Below are 20495 nucleotides of genomic sequence, written 5' to 3'. Positions count from 1 at the left end.
ACGACTACAACAATCCAGTCACCAATACCAACGTCACCCACGGCACTCACCATGGTAGCTTCAGAGCTCACCGCGTCTGCTAGAGCCATGCGCTCCACGCCTGTAAGCGGCGATGAGTCCGGTTCGAGCTTACCAAAGCCCCTCTCGCCTTTGCAAAACCGTGCAGCCGCCAGTCGCAGCCCGTACATCCAGGAGCATGCTCAAGACTTGGTCGCATGGCAACTCTTAGACGATGAGGCAGTTGAACGTGCACGCAAAGAGAACAAACTCATTTTCCTCCATATCGGTTACAAAGCATGCCACTGTAAGTCGCGTGATCATCCTAGCATTGGCTTTGCTGTTTCAATGGCTGACTGTTCAAGTTTGTCGATTGATGTCAACTGAGACTTTCTCTAACCATGACTCGGCTTCTGTACTTAACGAGTCTTTTGTACCTGTCATAGTTGACCGCGAGGAGCGTCCCGATATAGAAGCCATCTATATCAACTATACTCAAGCCGTCCACAATGTTGGTGGGTGGCCTTTGAACGTGTTTCTTACACCCAACTTGGAACCGGTATTTGGTGGAACTTATTGGTTTGGGCCCGCAGGACGACGCCACAACAGTGATAATAACGAAGAGATCCTCGATTCGCTTACCATCTTCAAGAAACTCCGCGACATCTGGACTGATCAAGAATCGCGATGCCGGAAGGAGGCAACTGAGATTGTTGCTCAGCTCAAGGAATTTGCAGCTGAGGGTACTTTGGGTACAAGGAGTATCTCAGCACCATCAGCTATAGGTCCTGCTGGCTGGGGCGCACCAGCTCCTACCCACTCGAGTGATACTAAGGCGAAGAGCATAAGTGTCTCGGAGGAACTGGACCTGGACCAGCTGGAACAAGCCTACAGGAATATTGTTGGCACCTTCGATCCAGTTTACGGAGGATTTGGTTTGGCGCCCAAATTTCTAGTCCCGCCCAAGATGGCATTTTTGCTTGGACTCTTGACAGCCCCCGAGGCCGTTCAAGATGTTGTTGGAGAAGACGAATGCAAACATGCCACCAAAATTACCTTGTATACACTGCGACAAATCCGCGATGGGGCGCTGCACGATCATATTGGAGCGACTGGCTTCTCCCGCTGCTCAGTCACAGCGGACTGGAGCATCCCTAACTTTGAGAAGCTGGTGACGGATAATGCGCAATTGCTTTCCCTATATATAGACGCATGGAAGGCAAGCGGTGGGGGTGAGCAGGACGAGTTTTTGGACGTTGTTATGGAGCTTGTCGAATACTTTACCACGTCTCCGATTGCCCTTCCTGAGGGAGGATTTGCCTCAACTGAGGCAGCTGATTCTTATTACAGACAGGGCGACAAGGAAAAGCGGGAGGGCGCTTACTACGTCTGGACATGGCGCGAGTTCGAATCGGTACTGGATGACATTGATAGCCACATGAGCCCCGTGCTTGCGGCGTATTGGAACGTCAAGAAGGATGGAAATGTTGGCGAGGAACTCGACCCCAACGACGACTTTATTGATCAAAATATTCTTTGTGTCAAGAGTACCGTTGAGCAGCTTAGTAACCACTTCAGCACGCCCGCGGAAAAGATTCGAGAGTACATCGAGACAGGAAAAGCTGCCCTGAGGAAAAAGCGAGAACAAGAGCGTGTGCGTCCTGAAACAGATGACAAGATTGTTGCGGGATGGAACGGTCTTGTGATATCGGCACTCTGCAAGGCCGCATCTGCGTTGAAAACGTTGAAGCCAGAGCAAAGTTCAAAGTGTCGATCTACAGCAGAGCGGGCCGCTGCCTGCATCAAAGAGAAGCTTTGGGACGCCAATGAAAAGGTCCTTTACAGAATATGGTCTGGGGCAAGGGGGAACGCTGCTTTTGCAGATGACTACGCTTACTTTATCCAAGGCCTGCTGGACCTTTTCGAGTTGACAGAAAATCAGCAGTATCTCGAATTTGCTGATGTATTGCAACGTAAGACACACTAACCCCCTCATTCGTGTATCGTTCCGCTAATTCTTGCAGAAACCCAAATTTCCATGTTCTACGATATGGACGGTGCTTTCTTCACGACAAAGGCCAATAGCCCACATGTAATCCTCCGCCTGAAGGAAGGCATGGATACGTCGCTTCCATCAACGAATGCTGTCAGCGTTTCTAACCTTTTCCGTCTTGCAAGCTTATTGTCCGATGAGGATCTTGCTGTCAAGGCTCGTCAGACGATAAATGCGTTTGAAGTCGAGGTTGGGCAACATCCTTGGTTGTTCCCTGGCATGCTTGACAGCGTTGTTACTGCGAGGTTGGGCAGCCAGAAGCCATCAGTTAAGGTGACATACAAGCCGGCCAGGCTGACAACGTAAAATAGGCTAGTTGAGCAGAAACGGCTCGCACAAGCCGGGTCTTCAAGAAAGGGATGATGGATCATAAAGATGCAAGAGAATTGGAGAATTCTGGACTTTTGCACATAATTTAACAACCCTCCAAACCAAAAAGCTTGCTGCCACACACATGCACTTTACTTTGTAGAGTTCCAAATGAGCGTATTCGAAATGTGATCAAATTTGTCATTTCAGGGGTATCTATTCTACATCGGCCACCGCCCCTTCTCCCCATGGTCCATTACACTTATCGAGCACTTCAACTTATGCTGTGAACTAACTCGCGAACAAAGTATGGCTCAGCAGTATTTCTTTAGTCTGGTTATTTACGGATGGCTGACTTAAGAACGGGATGTATCTGCTGTGCCTTTGCGGTTCATCAAACCAGTAAAGAAGCTCTGCAGTTGCTCATTGTCAAAGTCCTTGGCCATATTTGCAGCAGGCGTTTGCGTTTCTGCTTCCTCCTCTTCGTTACTAGGCGAGGAGGAAAATGCATTGCGATCCTGTTTATGTCAGTTACTGCACGCATTGCATATTGATGGCGGGATCGGCTTACCTTAAGACGCTGTAGCATATCATCAGCGTCGACCTGGATACCGCCCATGTTGAACTGCACGGGCCCAATATGTTCACTGATGCTCTTCTCATCGCCATACTCAATATGACGGGCGCTGCGAGCGATCGCGTTGTCGGGAGCCTTCTCTGGGTGCTTGGCCTTAAAAGCCTCGAGAATCTTGAGTTGCTTCGCAAGGAAGTCTTGAGTCTCGTCGCTATTCACGTTGATCCACTTCTCGCCATGCATGGCATTTTCAACAACTGCCAGACCGCCGCTGTTGGGGTCACGGCACCAACCCTCATAGCGTGCGATCGCACTCTTTTGTTGTCGCCTCTCCAACTCTGCATCATCCACCTCGCATGCTTGGTCATCGTCGTTAAAGTGCATATCCTTGCGGGGGGTGTTGATGTCGTCGGACCATGAATTAGAAATCTGCTCAGCGTCAAATGATCCGCCAAGAACACGAATCTTGCCCCATGAGTCCCAGTTGGTAGGAACGACAATCTTGTCGCGATCGATAACATTGTGCTTGAGTGGGTGGCGCTTGAGAAGAGATGTAATCCCAAGAGTGGAATGAATAAGAGAGGGTAGCTGAGAGGGTGCGTTTTGTGAAGTGTAAATCAGAGAAGCACCATCTATAAAATGTTAGTAGTTTGACCATACGTAGTTAGTAGAGTAAACTGACGTCTCAATAACACTGTTCGCAAGTATTGCAAAACCGTATCAAAATCAGGTTCTTTCCAAGCCTGGTTCTTTTCGAGAAACTCCATTTTTTGTGCCTGCTTATATTAGTAACCTCCTCATCAGTCTGCTTAGTGGTTGGTGTCTTACGTTCTGGCACACTACACAGAGTGGTAGACCCAAAGGTTCCTCCCATTCTCCTGGTCCCAAAGGCAGTGAACTGTCTCCATCGCCACCAGTGGCTGTAGCTGATGGTGTGCCATCGAGATTTGTCGCCGCGCCTCCCCGACCCCTCTCCTTCCAGGTCGCCATAACCTCTTGCATAAGGTCGCGCTGATCACTGTCGACTCTCTTGAGAACCTCTTGTATCATTTGAACCCATGTCCATATTTGTCGCAACCACAAGTGAGGCTGTGACCAGTCCAGTAGGATAATGAGAGAGGTATTGGGGATCGTCTCTGGGGTAAGGAGGGGCGCAACTAAAGAAGCGAATTCGGTAGATGGTTGAGAAAGAAAGTAGAGCGAGACTCGTGCCAGGGTATCTAAATATGTCAGTACGGTGCTTGAAGCTATACTGAGCGTGTTTACAAACCATCCTGGTCGGCATCAAGGACATCGTAGTATGTATAGCCCAGCGCAAAGTTGTTGGCAATTGGTGGTATCTTAAGCCGATCCGTATTGCGCTTTGACTCGGAGTTGGACAGAGATTCAAGAAAGTCTCTTTGATGTTCGGGGGTACCGCCTGGATTCATAGGGTCGTGATCAGCTAATCGAGCTCGTTGACATTGCTGGCTCGTCTCTGCATACCTAGAACGATAAGGTTCTTCTCTGGTAGTCGCTTGCCACTTGCGACGGATTCTAGCATAGACGTCCAAAGATCCTTCTTTTGCTCGCCATCGCGACCTTCTGAATCACCTGAACCCGTTGTATACACCGATATTCTGTTGGCCATGGCTCCGGTGTTTAGCTCAACGAGCTCGCCGGGAGTCTGTTATAGGACGAATCTGTAATATTCAGATCATGGATCGGTTTCCGTCGGAACCAGGGTCTGGAATTGCTGAGTGAAGTGTCTCGGATCGAAGTTCTTGTAGATACGCGTTGGGTGTGGTCTTGATAATATTAAAGGAGGTTGACAGGGGATTAGAGTTGCCGTTGGTGCATCTTCCACTCTGCATACAGCAGCCCCGAAAGTGCAGGTGGAATTGGTGTTGACCTCGACAGTCGTTTATCTCAGCTGTATAATGTCAGATGCAGGTAAAAGGTCGTGTTTCAACGCCCTCGGTGGTTTGTGGTACGTAGATATCGTCGACCGCTGTCCTTCATCAAAAAGCCCGAACGTGGCCAGCTCGAGGTTGCCAGGTACCAATTCGTCCCCCATTGGCACTTGGTCAACAAGTTACCCCGTCCATTTAGCTCGGTCCGGAAATTGTCCCGCCAAGAACTGCGCGCTACAACTTTAGTGCACGGCCCCCCAGAGCTTCAGTGATGTTTCTACTGGTTCTGACGTTGAATGCGACTTCGAACATTAATTATTTTTGACCCTTCACAACGTTGCGCCGACAGCAACTGAAACCACACAATGAATCAAATACGCGCGATTCAGGCGCTGAACAAGAAGGAGATCGAGAATGGAATGTAAGTACACAATTTGGAATATTGAAATCAATCTTTGTACACTGCTAACACACGCGCTCAGCACTCCAGAAGCTTCATGGCATACCGACTACCGCGACACTGCCTACGTTTATTTCGGCGGTCTACCTTACGAAATGTCAGAAGGCGATGTTATTACGATTTTCTCACAATTCGGAGAACCTGTTTGGCTAAAACTGTCCCGTGATAAGGAGACGGGCAAGTCAAAAGGGTTTGGATGGCTAAAATATGAGGACCAGCGAAGCACCGACTTGGCAGTCGACAACCTTGGCGGAGCAGATATCGGTGGTCGCCTTGTTCGGGTCGACCATGCGCGATACAAGGCACGGGACGATGAGGACCCAGATGAGTTCAAGGTCGGCTGGGAAGACATGTTAAAGCGAGAAGGTCAAGTTTTGTCAGAAGATGAGAGCAGCGAAGAAGAAGTTCAGCGACCGATGCTGCCAGAAGAAAGGGAACTCGCACTTCTGATGCAAGAACACGACGACGACGATCCTATGAAGGGATTCTTGATCGAAGAGAAGAAGAAAGAAGTCGAAGAGGCACGGCGCAAGGCAGATAAAAAGGGTCGCAAAGACAAGCACAGACACCACAGGTCACATCGATCACGGCGGGATGGGGGCGATGAGGATAGGCACCACAGATCAAGACGACATGAGAGTCCCGCAGACAGGGAGGATCGCCACCGGGATAAAGATTCGCGTCGGCACAGAGACAATAATGATGATCGAGAGAAAAAACGTGATGGAGGCAGAGACAGAGACAGGCGGAGAGAGAGGACTGAAGACGGCGAGGATCGCGACCGTCATCGGGAGCGACGAAAAGACCGGGACCAAGAGCATCGCAGACATAGGGACGATCATGAGGAGTCGCGGCATAAGAGACGCAGAGACGAAGATCCCGATAGAAGGTCAAGACGACGAAGTCGGAGTCAATCACCAAGACGCCGCAGTGATTAAAGTAGAACACTATCTAATGCAATACGCTACACAAACCAAAACAATTCTAGTTATTCTGAACCATTCAAACGCCTGTTCCATTTGCCCAACATTAAAATTCATACTCCTTGCCGTCGTCAGCTTGCTCCGCGCATAGCGTTTATTGACTCATGTGTTGCCCAAATACCGTTTCCATCCTTCTCTTACGCAGTGTCGCTTTCCATCTGCACCTTCGACAATGACGAACTTCTCCCATCGCGCGTCATGTCCTGCACCTATGACCACCAGACTATCATCACCGATCCAACCAATTACACCCTTTGGTGGTCGGGATGTTCCCAAAACAGCACTTTCTGAGAATGGGATACCTCCTATCGCAGCTTCATCTCCAGCCTCGAAATGCGTCGAGCTGAAGGAGTACACATCGGAAAACATCCGAGGCATTAAGGGAATCTTGCTAAGTATGCCCCACTTCCCATCTCCAGAGTCAGTTGTTGAAGTGCCAAGCTGTTGACTTCGGTTCATCCCTGGCTTTCGTGGGTGAGGCACGTCAAACACGTGGAGGGTGGATTTATCGGAAGTACAGGCGAGCATAGTACCGCAGTGAGAGAAGGCAAGAGAAAATATCGTTGCAGGATCAATACCACGACGAAGCTCGGCAAGCTTTCCACAGCTGCTTGTAGAATAAACGCGGATGAGAGTACCCTTTTCGCTTGCACTCGCCAAAAGCTCCCCATCCGGACTCAAAGCAATTGCCTTCAGCGCAGAAGAATGAGCTGGAATGATGCTGACATTACCAGTCGACAACTCAACGAGTTGTATTTGTCCAGCAGTTCGGCCAGGAAAAGCGAGCTTCTTTGCTGAGAGACAGCATAATCCAGGGATGTTGTCGGCGGTTTCGTATATATGTAGCAAATCTGGAGGTTTGGTGAAGGAATAAAGCCGGACACTATTTTGCAACACAACGGCGACACGTTCCCTACCTAGTTGAACACCGCGTACTGCTGTGAGAGCCGTAATCTCTAGAGCAACTTTGCCTTTCAAATCATCCCAAATGATAGCCTGGAGAACGGTTAGCCATGGTCGTAGTAAGATCCAGTACTTAACGTACTTTGTTCATAGCAAACTTGGGCGATCTGCCACCACCGACCAGCGCCAGGTAATTGGTGGTGCCCATCATTTGAACAAGGCCGATGCCAGCATTGAAATCTGTAAAACTGTTAGAACAGTTCAAGAGGGTTCGATTGAATATAAATACCTCTTGTGGCTTTGAGAAGACCTGACTTGGTATGAAAGACTGGGACATGACGGTCATTAAAAGCTATGCACAATGATCGCAGGTCATGACTTACCACACATTCCAGAGTCAAGTCCAACAGCGAAGCAACTCGCGTCATTGTTGAAAGAGACAGATAAAACAGCTTCTGAGGGCGAAGCCTCAATCGGTGGCCGTGTGTTCATGGTGAGTGACTTGATGTGTAGAAGTACTGTAGCATGTATAGGTCAAGGCAGGTCGGCGTGAGAACTGGGAGGGGTAAGGCTAAGGACCTCAGTTGCTCACGTCCAAGCTCGGGATCAGATGAAACTTATGTAAGGAAGATAATTCGGATATAGTTATTGCAATAGAATAGCATTGCGAAGCTCGATAAACCCAGAAAAGCTTGACGGGCTGCCAATGTATCTGATGCCGCTTACAGATCCACCTGTTTGGTGAATGCAGCTGGTACCTGCGTAACCGATGGGCTTGTATATTATAGAAGATGGGGTTCGGAATATCAATACTGGGCTAAAGAATAATCGAGAATAAGAGAAGGGGTATTAAAGCAAGGCAAGAGAAAGGTTCCGTGTAGGCAGAGGAGTCATAGTGCCTTATTCAAAGTGTAAATATGTAAGAGAAAGATACTCTTGTTCTGGGCATCGAACTTACCGCGTCACGGTACCATGCAGCCACGAGATGCAGTCAGCCACTGATGGGTTCCTTCCACAGATGCTGTGGCTGGGCCAGAGTAACAATGAGAGCTATAGAGACGCTCACGTGATGAAACGAAACGACGAGCTTTGATTGCAAGCAAGCGCCACAACAAGGCTTTTGAGGGTCCGCTAAGTGGTCCCTTGAGCGGGAAGGCGGTCTGGCTTGACAGGGCGTCGGGGGCACGCAAAGTGTGGATTTTGTAGGGGTGCACCTGCCGTCCCCCTCTGGTAATAATGGACACTGGCTCTCTAGCTTAGGCACTTCCCCTGAATGCCAGAGCAGGAACGATTGGCCAGGTGTGAAATTGGCCATACCCCTTGAGCAACCAAGTCCAACACGACCCGTATCCTTCTCTCCTGGCTCCTAGCCTCCTTTAACATTTTCCCCTTGGTTCAGGTTCCCCAAGTTTCCACTTCAACCACCGCAAAACCATACTCGATTTGAGTCGTTGCTCAACCTTGGTGTTCTCGACCTATTCTTACCGTTGCCGCTCAGCTTCACCTCCAGTTCCAGCTCGTCACCCCCGAATCCGATCTTCAAAATGTCGTCCATGGGCGTATGTTCCACCTCCCTTCGACCCCGTTCGTTATGTTGGATGCTTTGGCCGATAAAGCTACCGTTTCCACATAGTTCACGGGATCAAAACTTTAACACGTCTATCGCATAATTGTTACAGCCCGCTGACACCTGCTCCCCAATAGAAGATGATCCGCCGAAAGAAGAATGTCAAGAAGGGTATTCAGTTTTGCCTGATGGTCTGCGGTGCTTCAGGCACTGGTACGTTACCCCACGGGAGATGCTGCAATTGCACACCTCCCTGCGATCCAACATGAACAACAAACTCATATTTGACAGGCCGTACTACTTTTGTCAACACACTTTGCGGAAAGAGTGTGCTCGAGCACAAGGAATCCGACGATGCTGGCAGCGCACACGTTGAGGATGGTGTCAAGATTAAGCCCATTACCGTTGGTAGGTGCAACGTCTTTTATTTGTTGCATACGCGTTACTGACTTGCGACCAGAGCTTGAGCTTGACGAGGAGGGTACCCGTATCTCTCTGACCATTGTCGACACCCCCGGCTTTGGTGACCAGATCGACAATGAAGCTAGCTTTTCAGAGATTGTTGGCTACCTCGAGAGACAATACGACGACATTCTCGCTGAGGAGTCCCGTATCAAGCGTAACCCTCGATTCAGAGACAACCGAGTGCATGCTATGCTCTACTTTATCACTCCCACTGGCCATGGGTATGTCTTGTTTTCCTCCATCTCCCAACCCCACTGACAATTATAGTCTCCGAGAACTCGATATCGAGCTCATGAAGCGACTCGCCCCCCGCGTTAACGTTATCCCCGTCATTGGCCGCGCCGATTCGCTCACCCCCGCTGAGCTTGCCGAATCTAAGAAGCTGGTTATGGAGGATATCGAGCACTACCGTATTCCTGTCTACAACTTCCCCTACGATATTGAGGAGGACGATGAGGATACCGTTGAGGAGAACGCCGAGCTCCGTGGCCTCATGCCTTTCGCCATTGTCGGATCTGAGGACGTTGTCGAGATCGGTGGCCGCAAGGTTCGCGCCCGCCACTACCCCTGGGGTGTTGTCGAGGTTGATAACCCTCGTCACTCCGATTTCCTCGCTATTCGATCTGCGCTCCTCCACAGCCACTTGGCTGATCTGAAGGAAATCACCCACGACTTCCTGTACGAGAACTACCGTACCGAGAAGCTGTCTAAGAGCGTCGAGGGTGCTTCTGGAAAGTGAGTTTAACCGCAACGTAGTGCAAATACAAATGCTGACCCCTTCTAGTGCCGATAGCTCAATGAACCCCGAAGATCTCGCCTCTCAGTCGGTCCGCCTCAAGGAGGAGCAACTCCGACGAGAGGAGGAGAAGCTGCGCGAGATCGAACTCAAGGTGCAGCGCGAGATCAACGAGAAGCGACAAGAGTTGCTGGCTCGCGAGTCGCAGCTTCGCGAAATCGAGGCCCGCATGCAACGAGAGGCTGCCTCCCAGAATGCTGGCACACCCGAGCCCAACGGTGGCGAGGAGCAGCTCAACTAAACCTCTCGCTTGACCCTCTAGGTCTTTTGCGGTTCTTCAAAATGCGACGTTGGACTATTGTCTATTACTGGCGTTGGTTTTCCTCTCCTATGACTCAAGAGAACGATGAGAATATTCCCCCTGCTGCTGAACAATTGAGTTGTTGATTTCTTTTTTTCATCGCCGCCCGGCCTCCTATTCTCGAAATGATGGAGATGCCGTGGAGGCATCTTTCAGTGGAAGCCTGATGGTGGGCGGCTCCCTGATTAGAAGCATTCTCAAGGGAGGAGAGTTTATCATGTATGCGGCTGTTGTAGGGACGCAGCTTACCGGGACTATCTTGGTGATGAAGACACCCGTGTGCTACGATACGATACATGCAGGTGACTGGCGGATAGGACTTGTTGTCGTGTCCTGGTGCCATCTTGTGGTCATATTAGACTTGTGTCGGGCATACACTGTTATCCGTTATTGGACGACACAACCTTGATTGTTTCTTTTTTCTAGTGGCCTTCTAATCCTGATATCAAATAAATTCAATATTTTTGTAATACCACTCACTGGTGTACCAATTCTTTTAAGCAATGTGTGATAATGTCAATTTCGAAGGATAGAGATCGTTTTCAAATTATTGCGAGCAATTGATGTTTTTGAGCTATTACTGAGGTCGAACCGACTAGGAGACAAATCTCCTTCGCGATGTATGTTCAAAAGACATTTAATCCTGCTCCAAGAACGCCTTGATAGGTCTGAATCACAACCTCGGCAAAAAGCAAATCAACATACCCATTGGACTAGACACAGTTCTCACAACACAATCTTTGCTAAACAGGGATAGAAAGAGAAATCGGGTGGCGTCTATTGGCCTTTCTTTGACTTTACGACTCGGCCAAACTCTTACACATCGCCAGCGCTTAGTTGTTAGACTGGCTGTTGAGAATGCGCAGAATGGCGAGGAAGAGGTTGATGATGTCGAGGTAAAGGCTAATGGCGGCAGCAATTTCCTCCTCGACATGGTGATGGCGCAAGACAAGCTGCGTGTCGACAAGGATGTAGCCACTGAAAATAAGAGCTGCGAGGCCGCCATAGATGAGTTCACCGGTGGAACTGTAGGGGAAGAACATCGCCATGAAGCCGAAAATGACGAGACCCCAGAGGGCGCCGAAGAGGTACGGCATCCACGAGGTGAAGTCATACTTGGTCTGGCAGGCGAAAAGAGTGAGGAAGACGAAGATTCCGGCAGTAAGAACGACAGCATTGAGTACGATAGACGTCTTGTAGAAGGACACTATAACGGAAATGGTGTAGGCTTCGGCAAGAGTAAAGAGTGAGAGGAAGAGAAGGTTGGTAGGGTACGACTTGCGCTTCCAGTAGGTGAGACCCATAAAGATCATGGAACCAAAGAGCTATGGTCGTGTTAGTGGTTCATGTTGCGGTTCAGAAGGTTCAATGAGAACATACCGAGGCCCAAACGACACCAGGATGGCCCTGGATCCAGTCCTTGTAGCCAGTGCTGAAGAATGTGAGGCTGCTCACTCCAGCGGTGGCAAGGAGCTGAACAGTGAGAATGGTGTAGACCTTGCGGACAAACTGGTTGCGGATATCGACAGTAGCCTCAGCTACGGAGCCACCAAACTATAGCAACTATCAGTTACTCATCGACTTTCGTGCGCATATCATCTATCCCTACCTTGAAATCATCAGGGAGATTATCCTCGCTATCGCGGGGCGCGCCGAAAAGACCTTGTGTCTCATCGCGAGATGCAGAGCCCTCGGCGTAGGCGGGGGGCGCGTGGGTGTAATCATCTGGGTCGCTTTGGGGCGCTGGTTGGTACTTGGTCTTTGAGGACATGATGGCGATAGATGCGCTCACAGGCAAGACGTTGTCAAGACGAGGATGGGTTGAGGATGCGCAGTCGTCGAAGAGGTTTCTGACAGCAAAAGGGTGGCCTCAAGGTTTAAGTGCTATTGTTGATGGAAAGTTCGGGACATTCATCGATGATGCGAGGCCCAAGGGATATGTTCAGGTCGGTCATGTGGGGGACCAAATGAGGAAAGCGTGGCGTTTTAGGCAGCGCAAGAACCAGTGGCGGTGCAAAGTATGGCGTCAGCTTGATGCAGCTCTACGGATGGCTTTCTCTTGACGCAATACGTCAAAGTTAGATCAACAGACATAGGTAGGTACGGACATTGAGGTTAACAATCACGCCCAGACGATGAATGAACTTGTCTATACCCATGCATAGAGCTGAACCCATCTGGTTGAAAATGACTGGTGCTTAAATTCAAGGCCATGATCATTAGCCTTATGCCGAGGGATCTTGGCACGATCAGCTTCTTGTGAGAGCGAGGTGCAACTTGAACCAAAACCCTTACATCCTTATTAGTGGACTGTATGAGCCATTTGATGCCGGGGTTAGTGAATGAGTTCAAGATGGTTTGCCTGCGTATATTCTGCACTTCTCCTATGAACTTTGCCAAACACTGCACTTGGAAGACAAACGGAGTATAACACAAATCGATGCCAGATTACCCTGGTATCCATATCATGATAAAGAAGCGGCATTGCGGGGCACGAGAATGTGATAAAGGCAAACTACTGCGCTTGATGGTGGAGCATTGCTCCGCGTGAGTCTAAACGTATGCGCAAGTCTCGCGTTACTGAAGCCGGCAAGTGGTATTGGGTTGCAGATCAGACCAGCACATGGGTTTATGTTATCTTGCCCAGTAATTGGTATCCATGGACTGGAACTCCAGATTCATGTTGCAACGATATGAGCTTGACGAGACATAAATCTCGACATCTGCGGAGAACCAAGAAGGCTATGCCTTGTCAGCGGCTAAATGAACTATTTTGGCTTTATTCTTTTGCTGAGAGGGGCTGTCCAGCTCGTTATAATAACTTGAAACAAATCCAACAGATCAAGTTGTCTCGTATTGAAAAGACGGTGGAGGAGACGGTTTCGATGGTGGATCTAGAAGTTGCTAGTACTGCATGCATTGTATCATATTGCATGTCAAAGACTATCAATCTATCCGTAAGTACTTCGGATTTAGAGAATTGTTGTTTGACAACATCCATATCAATTAAAACAAAACTTTAATTACCTAGTTTAAAATGTCTTAACAGAAGCGAAAAAGGTCCAAGCCAAATCATCTCGCCCAAGTCCAGCCCGTGCTTCCCTACCGAGGTTGCAGCAATCCATGAACGGAATTGACCAATCGATTGTACGAGAATCATCATCAGCCCAGTCCATGCTGGCTTGCAGCTCCATATAGCGGGGGAACACCTTAAAAAAAACAATCAAAGACAAAGACCTGATCCTGGACCATGCGGCGGCATTTCTCTTCCCTGGTCGCAGACATTTCTGCAGCGCTTTCATTAGCATGCTACCTACTAACTGTACCTATCATGTACATTGCTTTAACATTTGCCAATATCGAACGAGGATGACATCTTATAACCGGAATATCTTTCCTTCTTCACTTTTTCTTCAATTCATGTCAATGCGAAAACCAGGGGTTTCCGGGAACCAGCCGCCCCTCTACTACCCCCTTAGCTTGATCACCATTGGCAGAAAGAAAAGAAAAGGGGTAACGTAACTTGGCAATAGAGATCTACGGTGCAGTGTATTTCTGACGGTACACGCCGCAGATTAGGTACTGTACTTGGGCCTAGGGAGCGAGCTAAGCTAAAAGCTTAAGAGTGCCTGGGCTGTCAATAAGAAGAACAAGACAGAGAGGGGCAGTTGGAATAAGGGGACCTTGAAATGGACTCTTCCTATTGGCCTCTTCCCCCTTTAACCCGTCTCAACGAAATGGAAAAGCTTTGAGCAACGGTGGTTTGGCTGGACGACCCTTGCTTGGCCTTCCGCCTTTATCCCCTGGAGCTAGGGCCCTTCTATTTAGTCCAGTGCCATCTAGAATTTCGAAATTCAGGTTCCTTGGAACAAACCAGCCAGGTTGGTCTGTCACTTGTTAATGAATTGATTGAGTGCTAGAGTCGACTATATGTTTCTGCAGCACTGAAGGAGGGTGACATCCACACACCTTGTTCTTATTCGGAACAGGTGGTCTACTCTACCTTGCTGCAGCGACAGGGATTTCAGAGAAGCATGTAGTAGTAGTTGCCACCTGAAGAAATACCTAGGATGCTGCACATCCAATCTGATCTGAGATTGGTGATAAAACAAGACGAGATGGATATTCTTGTCATGGCGATTAAGGACCTGAAAAAGCAATTCCAGAGGTCAATTGATCTCCCATGAATAGAGCTGCTATTGGTGAAGCTCTAGAAAATATAGTATTCACATCTTTCACTGCGAATAGAGGATATATCCATCTTTCAATCAGCTTCGTTTGCTTCTCCTTTCGATCAACAAGAATTCACTGCCCGCCGCCAATGAAGCTCAGCTGCACCTCTTGATCGCTTGCTCACCGCCTTGAGTAATGCCCGCTGTGGGGCAATCCTCCCTCAACATACTGATGTACGTACCTAAAATACAGTGGACTGGACACCCTGGCACTGCACCCGACTACTCCCCGTAGAGAGCCCCCCCGCTACTGCACCAGTACAGCACGCTACCCCCTAAACCTTGGGCTACCGATCTCTTTTTAGAGCCAAATTCATTCATGGGGGTTCCTTCAAAATTCATCGGGATCCCATTTTCTTTCGCTGGCTACCCGATCCTTGGACCTTCTCCTACTTTTTCCTTTCTCATCCTCTCCTCTCCTACTTCTTCTCCTCTTCACGCATTGCTTCCGGCATCAGCTCTGTCCATTGTTTTGTTCAGTCTTGCTTGCTGAGGACCAGAGAAAGAGCCTGAGCTTTGGTAAACTCCAACGGCCTTTGCTCGACATCAATCATACCTTCAATACCTACCGCGCGACCCTCATAGCGAACCTAGCGACGGACAACGAAGCGTTGACTTTTGGACTTGCATCTCGATTTACCTTGCATCGCTATATCGTTTCGCCGGTCTTATACTTTTGCACGAACAAAAGTAAAAAGCAACACAAAACAAAACGCTTTTCTTCTATAAACCATACCCCTGATCTTCTTCTCTCTCCAAATTTTGCATCTTGTGTGTCTCCGACTCGCGGACCTAGCACAGGGACCCCTCCCTCCTTCCGCCCACACACTTGTTCAGCCACAGCAAACGCTCGCTAGCCAAGAAAGAAGAAAAGGACACGGCAGCCTTTTATACGAGCCCGAACGAAATCGCACGAAAAGAACTTCAATCTTGCTCGCTCAATCATGAGCAGCGATCCCGTCATGCAGGTCGAGGACAAGATTGTCCCCGGCCCTTCTGCCACCAGCGAGAAGCCGGTCGCAGAAGAGAGAATCATTCTCCAAGAAGCCACTGTCATTAGAACAACAGAAGACGAGCTCCATGCAGCCTCAAATGGTAGCGCGAGCGTCGCTACTTCACCTACTACTGGCGCTGCCCCGCGACCACGACTTAAGAAGGACAACAGCACGCCCAACATGAACGGACCCCTTTACATGCAGACCGCCGGTAACAAGACGGTGCTTGTCCGCCGACTTAAGCGCAAGGAGGAGAGCACCTGGAAGCATCTCTCGCGCTGGTTTGTTGAGAACCAAATCGGTACGTTTTTTTCTTAACCAGCCAGCCTCCCCCCTTTCTTGCCAATCCTGGGATTGCGAATAAATGCCGTGGGGTGGTCGAAGTGTCAGGACAGGGCAAGGGTGTCAGGTCAGGTCGATTCTGGACCTAGCCTGATTAAAAGACATTTCGGGAATGGTTGTCGCACTTGAAGCGGCACCCCGCGTGGCACTGCATCCCTACCAGTCCGGCTTTCAGGGTCCTGCTACGCTACCAGATAGCGGCGCTTCTTGACAGGCTGATCGCATGGCGAGGTGCATCCGAGTGTGTGCACCGATCTGATCATCTTATTTTGTTCGGATGAACTCGAGCTGACGCGGTACCTCTATTTTAGGTCTTTCTTTCAACCTCCTCGCTCTCATCTTCCTCGCCCAGACTTTCATCCCCAAAGCGCGCGACTACACCCAAAAGTTCTTCCACCTCAGCTACCACAACTCTCAATCCGGCCAGTACCGTATCGGCTTCGACGATGCCTACTTTATTACCTTTTGCATCATCCTTTTCACAGGCCTCCGTGCCGCCACCATGGAATACGTCCTTGCGCCCATCGGTAGATGGCAAGGCATCGACAACCGCAAGAACTTGACTCGCTTCAGCGAGCAGGCTTGGCTCATGGTCTACTATACCGTTTTCTGGCCTTGGGGAATGGTAAGCTTGGATTTAGCTACGTAGGAAGAATCATACACTGACACCGATACAGTACATTTACTGCACCTCTCCTCACTACATGAACATGGAGAACCTGTGGACCGACTGGCCCAACCGCGAGCTCGATGGAATCATGAAGGCCTACCTCCTGTGCCAGTGGGCTTTCTGGCTCCAGCAGATGATTGTCATTAACATTGAAGAGCGCCGCAAGGATCATTGGCAGATGTTCACTCACCACATCGTCACCACCGCTCTTATCTTTGCTTGCTACGCCTACCACCATTCTCGCGTTGGAAACTTCATCCTCGTTATCATGGATGTTGTTGACCTCTTCCTTCCTGTAAGTCACTCTAATATGCCAAAATCGATGGCCTGACTAACAGAACACAGCTTGCCAAGTGTTTGAAGTATTGCGGTTACTCCAAGATTTGCGACGTCATGTTCGGTCTGTTTGTTCTTTCTTGGTTCTTTGCCCGCCACGTCTTGTACATCGCGGTCTGCTGGTCCATTTACGCCGACACTCCCCGAGTCATGCCTACAGGCTGCTTCAAGGGAAACAACGACAACATGGTTGGCCCTCTCGACCCTCCAGCTGGCTGGAGCTATCTCGTTGAACCATTCATCAACCCCGAGGGTCTTGTATGCTACAACGAGACTGTCAAGTGGAGCTTCCTCGCTCCTCTTCTCTTCCTCCAGGCTATCACTATCGGCTGGTTCACTATGATTGTCCGCGTCATCATCAAGGTGCTCAAGGGAGGCGACGCTGAGGATGTCCGAAGCGACGACGAAGGTGGCGAGGAGGAAGAAGAGGAAGAGGAATTCATCTACGAAGAGGCTCAACCCTTGGAAGAGGAAGTTGGTGTCGAGGCCCTCGACCTCCGTAACTGGGAGCGCCGATCAGGTGTCAAGAAGCAAGCCAGCAGTTCTGGAGTCAGCCTACCCGGCCACAGCGATCGCAAGGAGTTGCTGGGCCGTATTGGCTGCGAGAAGCAGGTCGACTAAACGAAGAAATGAGTTGGGAGTTTAACGGCATTCCACATCACATATTCCTCGTTCCACACCCCGAGGATGCTCGCATTTTGAACCCTTTCCGCGACTTTTTCTTGTTATTTTGGGCTTGCATTTGGAGGGGATGTTTTCCCCTGGTCTTTTTTTCTTGTCGCAACGACCTGGCTGGTAGAGAATGATCGGTGAACGATCGAGGCCGGAGACCTCACGGCTTTTGCATTGGAGAATTCCGCTGAAGATAGACGGCCGCCACTAGAGATGACGATTGCTTCTTTTGCAACGAAGACAGAAAAAAAAGTTCTTTTTTTTTGGTGATGATTTAAAGGGCTTTGAATGGGAATTACTTTGATCATCTATTTGTCTGCTTGGATGCCCGGCAGACGAAAGATAGCCCTATAGTTATGCGAATGATACCTCGATTAATGCTGGCAATACAATTTGTTAAACTATCTCGGTTCTTGTTACTGTAGTGATCACATGTGACTTCAAAGTTTAGAATAAGTTCATTTAGCATTGTGGCGAATCAAATAACGCTCAGTTCGAGATAAATCCAAAGTCATTAATTAACAAACGCTATGTATCACCACTATGCCTTGCCCTCATCTCCTAAGATATCCTTTGCGTACTCCTTCAACTTGAACTTCTGCACCTTTCCGCTGGGCGTCTTGGGATACTCGTCGATCCAGAAAACGTACTTGGGCACGAGATGCTTGGATAGCTTCGTCGCAACCCACTGCCTCAACCCGTCTCTCGTCAGGGTACCGGCCTCATCAGCCCCCGCTCTATCTAAAGGCACGTCTTCCATGTGATCCAGCGGCGTCCATCCTCGCGCAGGGATGATAAAAGCAGCAACTGCTTCGCCGTATCGCTCGTCGGGAACACCTATCACGCTGGCTTCTCGAACACCTTCATGGGTAAGCAGGCAGTCTTCTACTTCCAGCGGATGAATGTTCTCTCCACCTCGGATGATGAGGTCTTTGATTCGGCCTGTGATTTGCACGTAGCCTTGCTCGTCCATCTCTGCTTCGTCACCAGAGTACATCCATATTGTTCCATCTTTGGGATCGGGTACGCGGACCTCATTTGTGCGGACTTCATCACCGTAGTAGCCCTCCATGACGAGGTACCCTGCTGCTGCCAGTTCGCCTCGCTCTCCGATGGGGATAATCCTGCTATGATCTAAGGGGTCCACGATCTTGAGTCCTGTATGAGGCATGACTTTGCCAATGGATGAGGTACGCTTCTCGATTGGATCTGAAGGACTGGTCATGCAGCTCACAGGCGCTGTCTCGGTCATGCCGTAGCAGATAACGAGATCCTCAAGACCGAGACGTTTATGTAAAGTACTCATGAGGGATGGCGGTACGCTACTACCCGCGACGATTCCTTTGCGTAGATGTTTAGGGTCGTGGGGAACAACGTCTCCTCGGTCGAGAGCTTCGAGAATAGCAACCAGCATAGTGTTCACGCCATAGAGACCAGTTGCTTCATGATCAACGACCATGCGTGCAGTAGCTTCAGGGTCGAAAGCTGGACTAGGGAAGAGAATACTCGCGCCTGTAGTAGCAGTCGCCATATATCCCAAAACACAGCCGAAGCAATGGAACAGCGGAGGAGGCACCACGATCCGATCGTCTGCATGAAGACCCATCCGATGCGCTATCAGAGCACCATTGTTGAGAATGGCACGATGTGAAAGCATGGCCGCCTTGGGAAGTGAGGTAGTTCCTGACGTGAACTGGATATTGATAACATCGCTTGGTGATAGAGGAGAATCTGGTTTCACTGTCTGTACAGAGCCGTCGGCTAACGAAGAATATGGGGTATAGGCTCGGCACGCTTTGAGGTTGAACTTGACATTCGGATGGCTTGCGAGATTGTCGAAGACCACAACGTTACGCAAAGAGGGGACAGCCTCGCTCTGGATCTTGGACGCCGTAACATCCCCCACCACGCTCTGAAGAAGATGTTCGTTACTTCTTCCCCGCCCAGGCTTATACGCCAGGTCCGTCACGGCACCTATAATAAGCGTCTCAACAGCCAAGTGCTTAAGCGCCGCTATCACCTGGCGCTCATTAAATCCTGGATTCAGCGGTACGAGTATAGCGCCGAGCTTGAAGCACGCATATGTCAGAGCAGCGAACTCAGGTCCGTTGCCGAGAGAGATAGCAACGCGGTGGCCTTTGCGGACGCCCAGTGAGGCGAGTGAGTGGGCGAGGCCATTTGATAGAGAGTCCAGGGCGTAGTATGTTAGTGTGGACTCGTGAGAGTGAGGGGTTGGGGAGCGGGCGATGACAGCCTCGCGGTCGCCGTGAGCTGAGACGACTGAGGCAAAATGTTCTGGGATGGTTCCATTGTAAAGAGGCGGCTGGAATGTGTTAGTTTGTGAGAGCTGATGAATCTTATGAGGTTGACGTACTTCTTTAGGACCCCATCGAATACTGAGGTTAGATGAGGATAGCCGTCTGAGCTGACATGTTCTGAAGGATGTCCTTGTTGTTAAATGTGTCTTTCTCAAGCTTTGTCGTATCACGGTCTGCATTGTGAACTGAGCCACTACCTTGTCGAGAAAACTGATGAAGGTGAATAAGATGTGTTAAAGGAGGTGAATGTGGTTTATGAATCTGAATCAGGAGCAATCGATCCGATTACGATGCCGGTCAAGCAACAAGGATATATGCAAAGGCGTCTGTGCTATAAGTGGTTCTGAAGATGGACCAACAGTTGAAACATACTGCAGTCCAGTACCATGATAGATAGATAAATACCTTATGATGTATCCTCGGCTATCATCGCAACGACCTTCCCTCCTTGATTTCGCTCCCAGAATCGCTCCTTCTTGTTAGCTGTTGCTCTCCACAGCGGCAGCGGGAGGCCGAACCCCTCAGCGGCTCTGCTTTGTCCAATCGCAGCTGACAGCTACTGTCCAGAACCTGGGGAAATATGGGGGCGGCTTGGATATCCTTGGATGCCGTGTTTTTTGGCTTCAGCTT

The 20495-nt window shown here is 49.6% G+C and overlaps 8 protein-coding genes across 8 annotated transcripts; 4 read left to right on the top strand and 4 right to left on the bottom strand.

Moving 5' to 3' along the window:
* Positions 1-51: 51 nt before the first annotated feature.
* Positions 52-2356, top strand: FIESC28_06594 (uncharacterized protein; the record flags this gene model as incomplete). Its single annotated transcript, XM_031160737.1, has 3 exons — positions 52-304; positions 363-1970; positions 2022-2356. The coding sequence occupies 3 exons, from the start codon at positions 52-54 to the stop codon at positions 2354-2356; spliced, it is 2196 nt and encodes a 731-aa protein (XP_031015115.1).
* Positions 2357-2715: 359 nt separating this feature from the next.
* Positions 2716-4563, bottom strand: FIESC28_06593 (uncharacterized protein; the record flags this gene model as incomplete). Its single annotated transcript, XM_031160736.1, has 6 exons — positions 2716-2877; positions 2931-3565; positions 3616-3709; positions 3762-4153; positions 4204-4353; positions 4419-4563. 6 exons carry the CDS (start codon positions 4561-4563, stop codon positions 2716-2718), a joined length of 1578 nt encoding a protein of 525 aa, XP_031015114.1.
* A 627-nt stretch (positions 4564-5190) lies between these two features.
* FIESC28_06592 (uncharacterized protein) lies at positions 5191-6223 on the top strand (the record flags this gene model as incomplete). Its single annotated transcript, XM_031160735.1, has 2 exons — positions 5191-5246; positions 5308-6223. The coding sequence occupies 2 exons, from the start codon at positions 5191-5193 to the stop codon at positions 6221-6223; spliced, it is 972 nt and encodes a 323-aa protein (XP_031015113.1).
* A 91-nt stretch (positions 6224-6314) lies between these two features.
* FIESC28_06591 (uncharacterized protein) lies at positions 6315-7663 on the bottom strand (the record flags this gene model as incomplete). The annotated part of the gene is made up of 5 exons (XM_031160734.1): positions 6315-6347; positions 6410-7264; positions 7314-7411; positions 7461-7499; positions 7555-7663. The coding sequence occupies 5 exons, from the start codon at positions 7661-7663 to the stop codon at positions 6315-6317; spliced, it is 1134 nt and encodes a 377-aa protein (XP_031015112.1).
* Positions 7664-8715: 1052 nt separating this feature from the next.
* FIESC28_06590 (uncharacterized protein) lies at positions 8716-10240 on the top strand (the record flags this gene model as incomplete). Its single annotated transcript, XM_031160733.1, has 6 exons — positions 8716-8730; positions 8876-8951; positions 9030-9146; positions 9199-9424; positions 9471-9938; positions 9988-10240. 6 exons carry the CDS (start codon positions 8716-8718, stop codon positions 10238-10240), a joined length of 1155 nt encoding a protein of 384 aa, XP_031015111.1.
* Positions 10241-11133: 893 nt separating this feature from the next.
* On the bottom strand, positions 11134-12071 carry FIESC28_06589 (uncharacterized protein; the record flags this gene model as incomplete). The annotated part of the gene is made up of 3 exons (XM_031160732.1): positions 11134-11625; positions 11681-11854; positions 11910-12071. The coding sequence occupies 3 exons, from the start codon at positions 12069-12071 to the stop codon at positions 11134-11136; spliced, it is 828 nt and encodes a 275-aa protein (XP_031015110.1).
* A 3405-nt stretch (positions 12072-15476) lies between these two features.
* Positions 15477-17496, top strand: FIESC28_06588 (uncharacterized protein; the record flags this gene model as incomplete). The annotated part of the gene is made up of 4 exons (XM_031160731.1): positions 15477-15828; positions 16181-16494; positions 16547-16834; positions 16885-17496. 4 exons carry the CDS (start codon positions 15477-15479, stop codon positions 17494-17496), a joined length of 1566 nt encoding a protein of 521 aa, XP_031015109.1.
* A 592-nt stretch (positions 17497-18088) lies between these two features.
* On the bottom strand, positions 18089-20044 carry FIESC28_06587 (uncharacterized protein; the record flags this gene model as incomplete). Its single annotated transcript, XM_031160730.1, has 2 exons — positions 18089-19870; positions 19922-20044. The coding sequence occupies 2 exons, from the start codon at positions 20042-20044 to the stop codon at positions 18089-18091; spliced, it is 1905 nt and encodes a 634-aa protein (XP_031015108.1).
* Positions 20045-20495: the final 451 nt, after the last annotated feature.

The sequence above is a fragment of the Fusarium coffeatum genome (genome assembly GCF_003316985.1).
Source record: "Fusarium coffeatum strain FIESC_28 chromosome Unknown BRIP53273_contig_142, whole genome shotgun sequence".
NCBI lineage: Eukaryota > Fungi > Ascomycota > Sordariomycetes > Hypocreales > Nectriaceae > Fusarium > Fusarium coffeatum.
The sequence above is the reverse complement of the archived record's forward strand: the minus strand, read 5'-3'. Positions and strand labels throughout refer to the sequence as shown.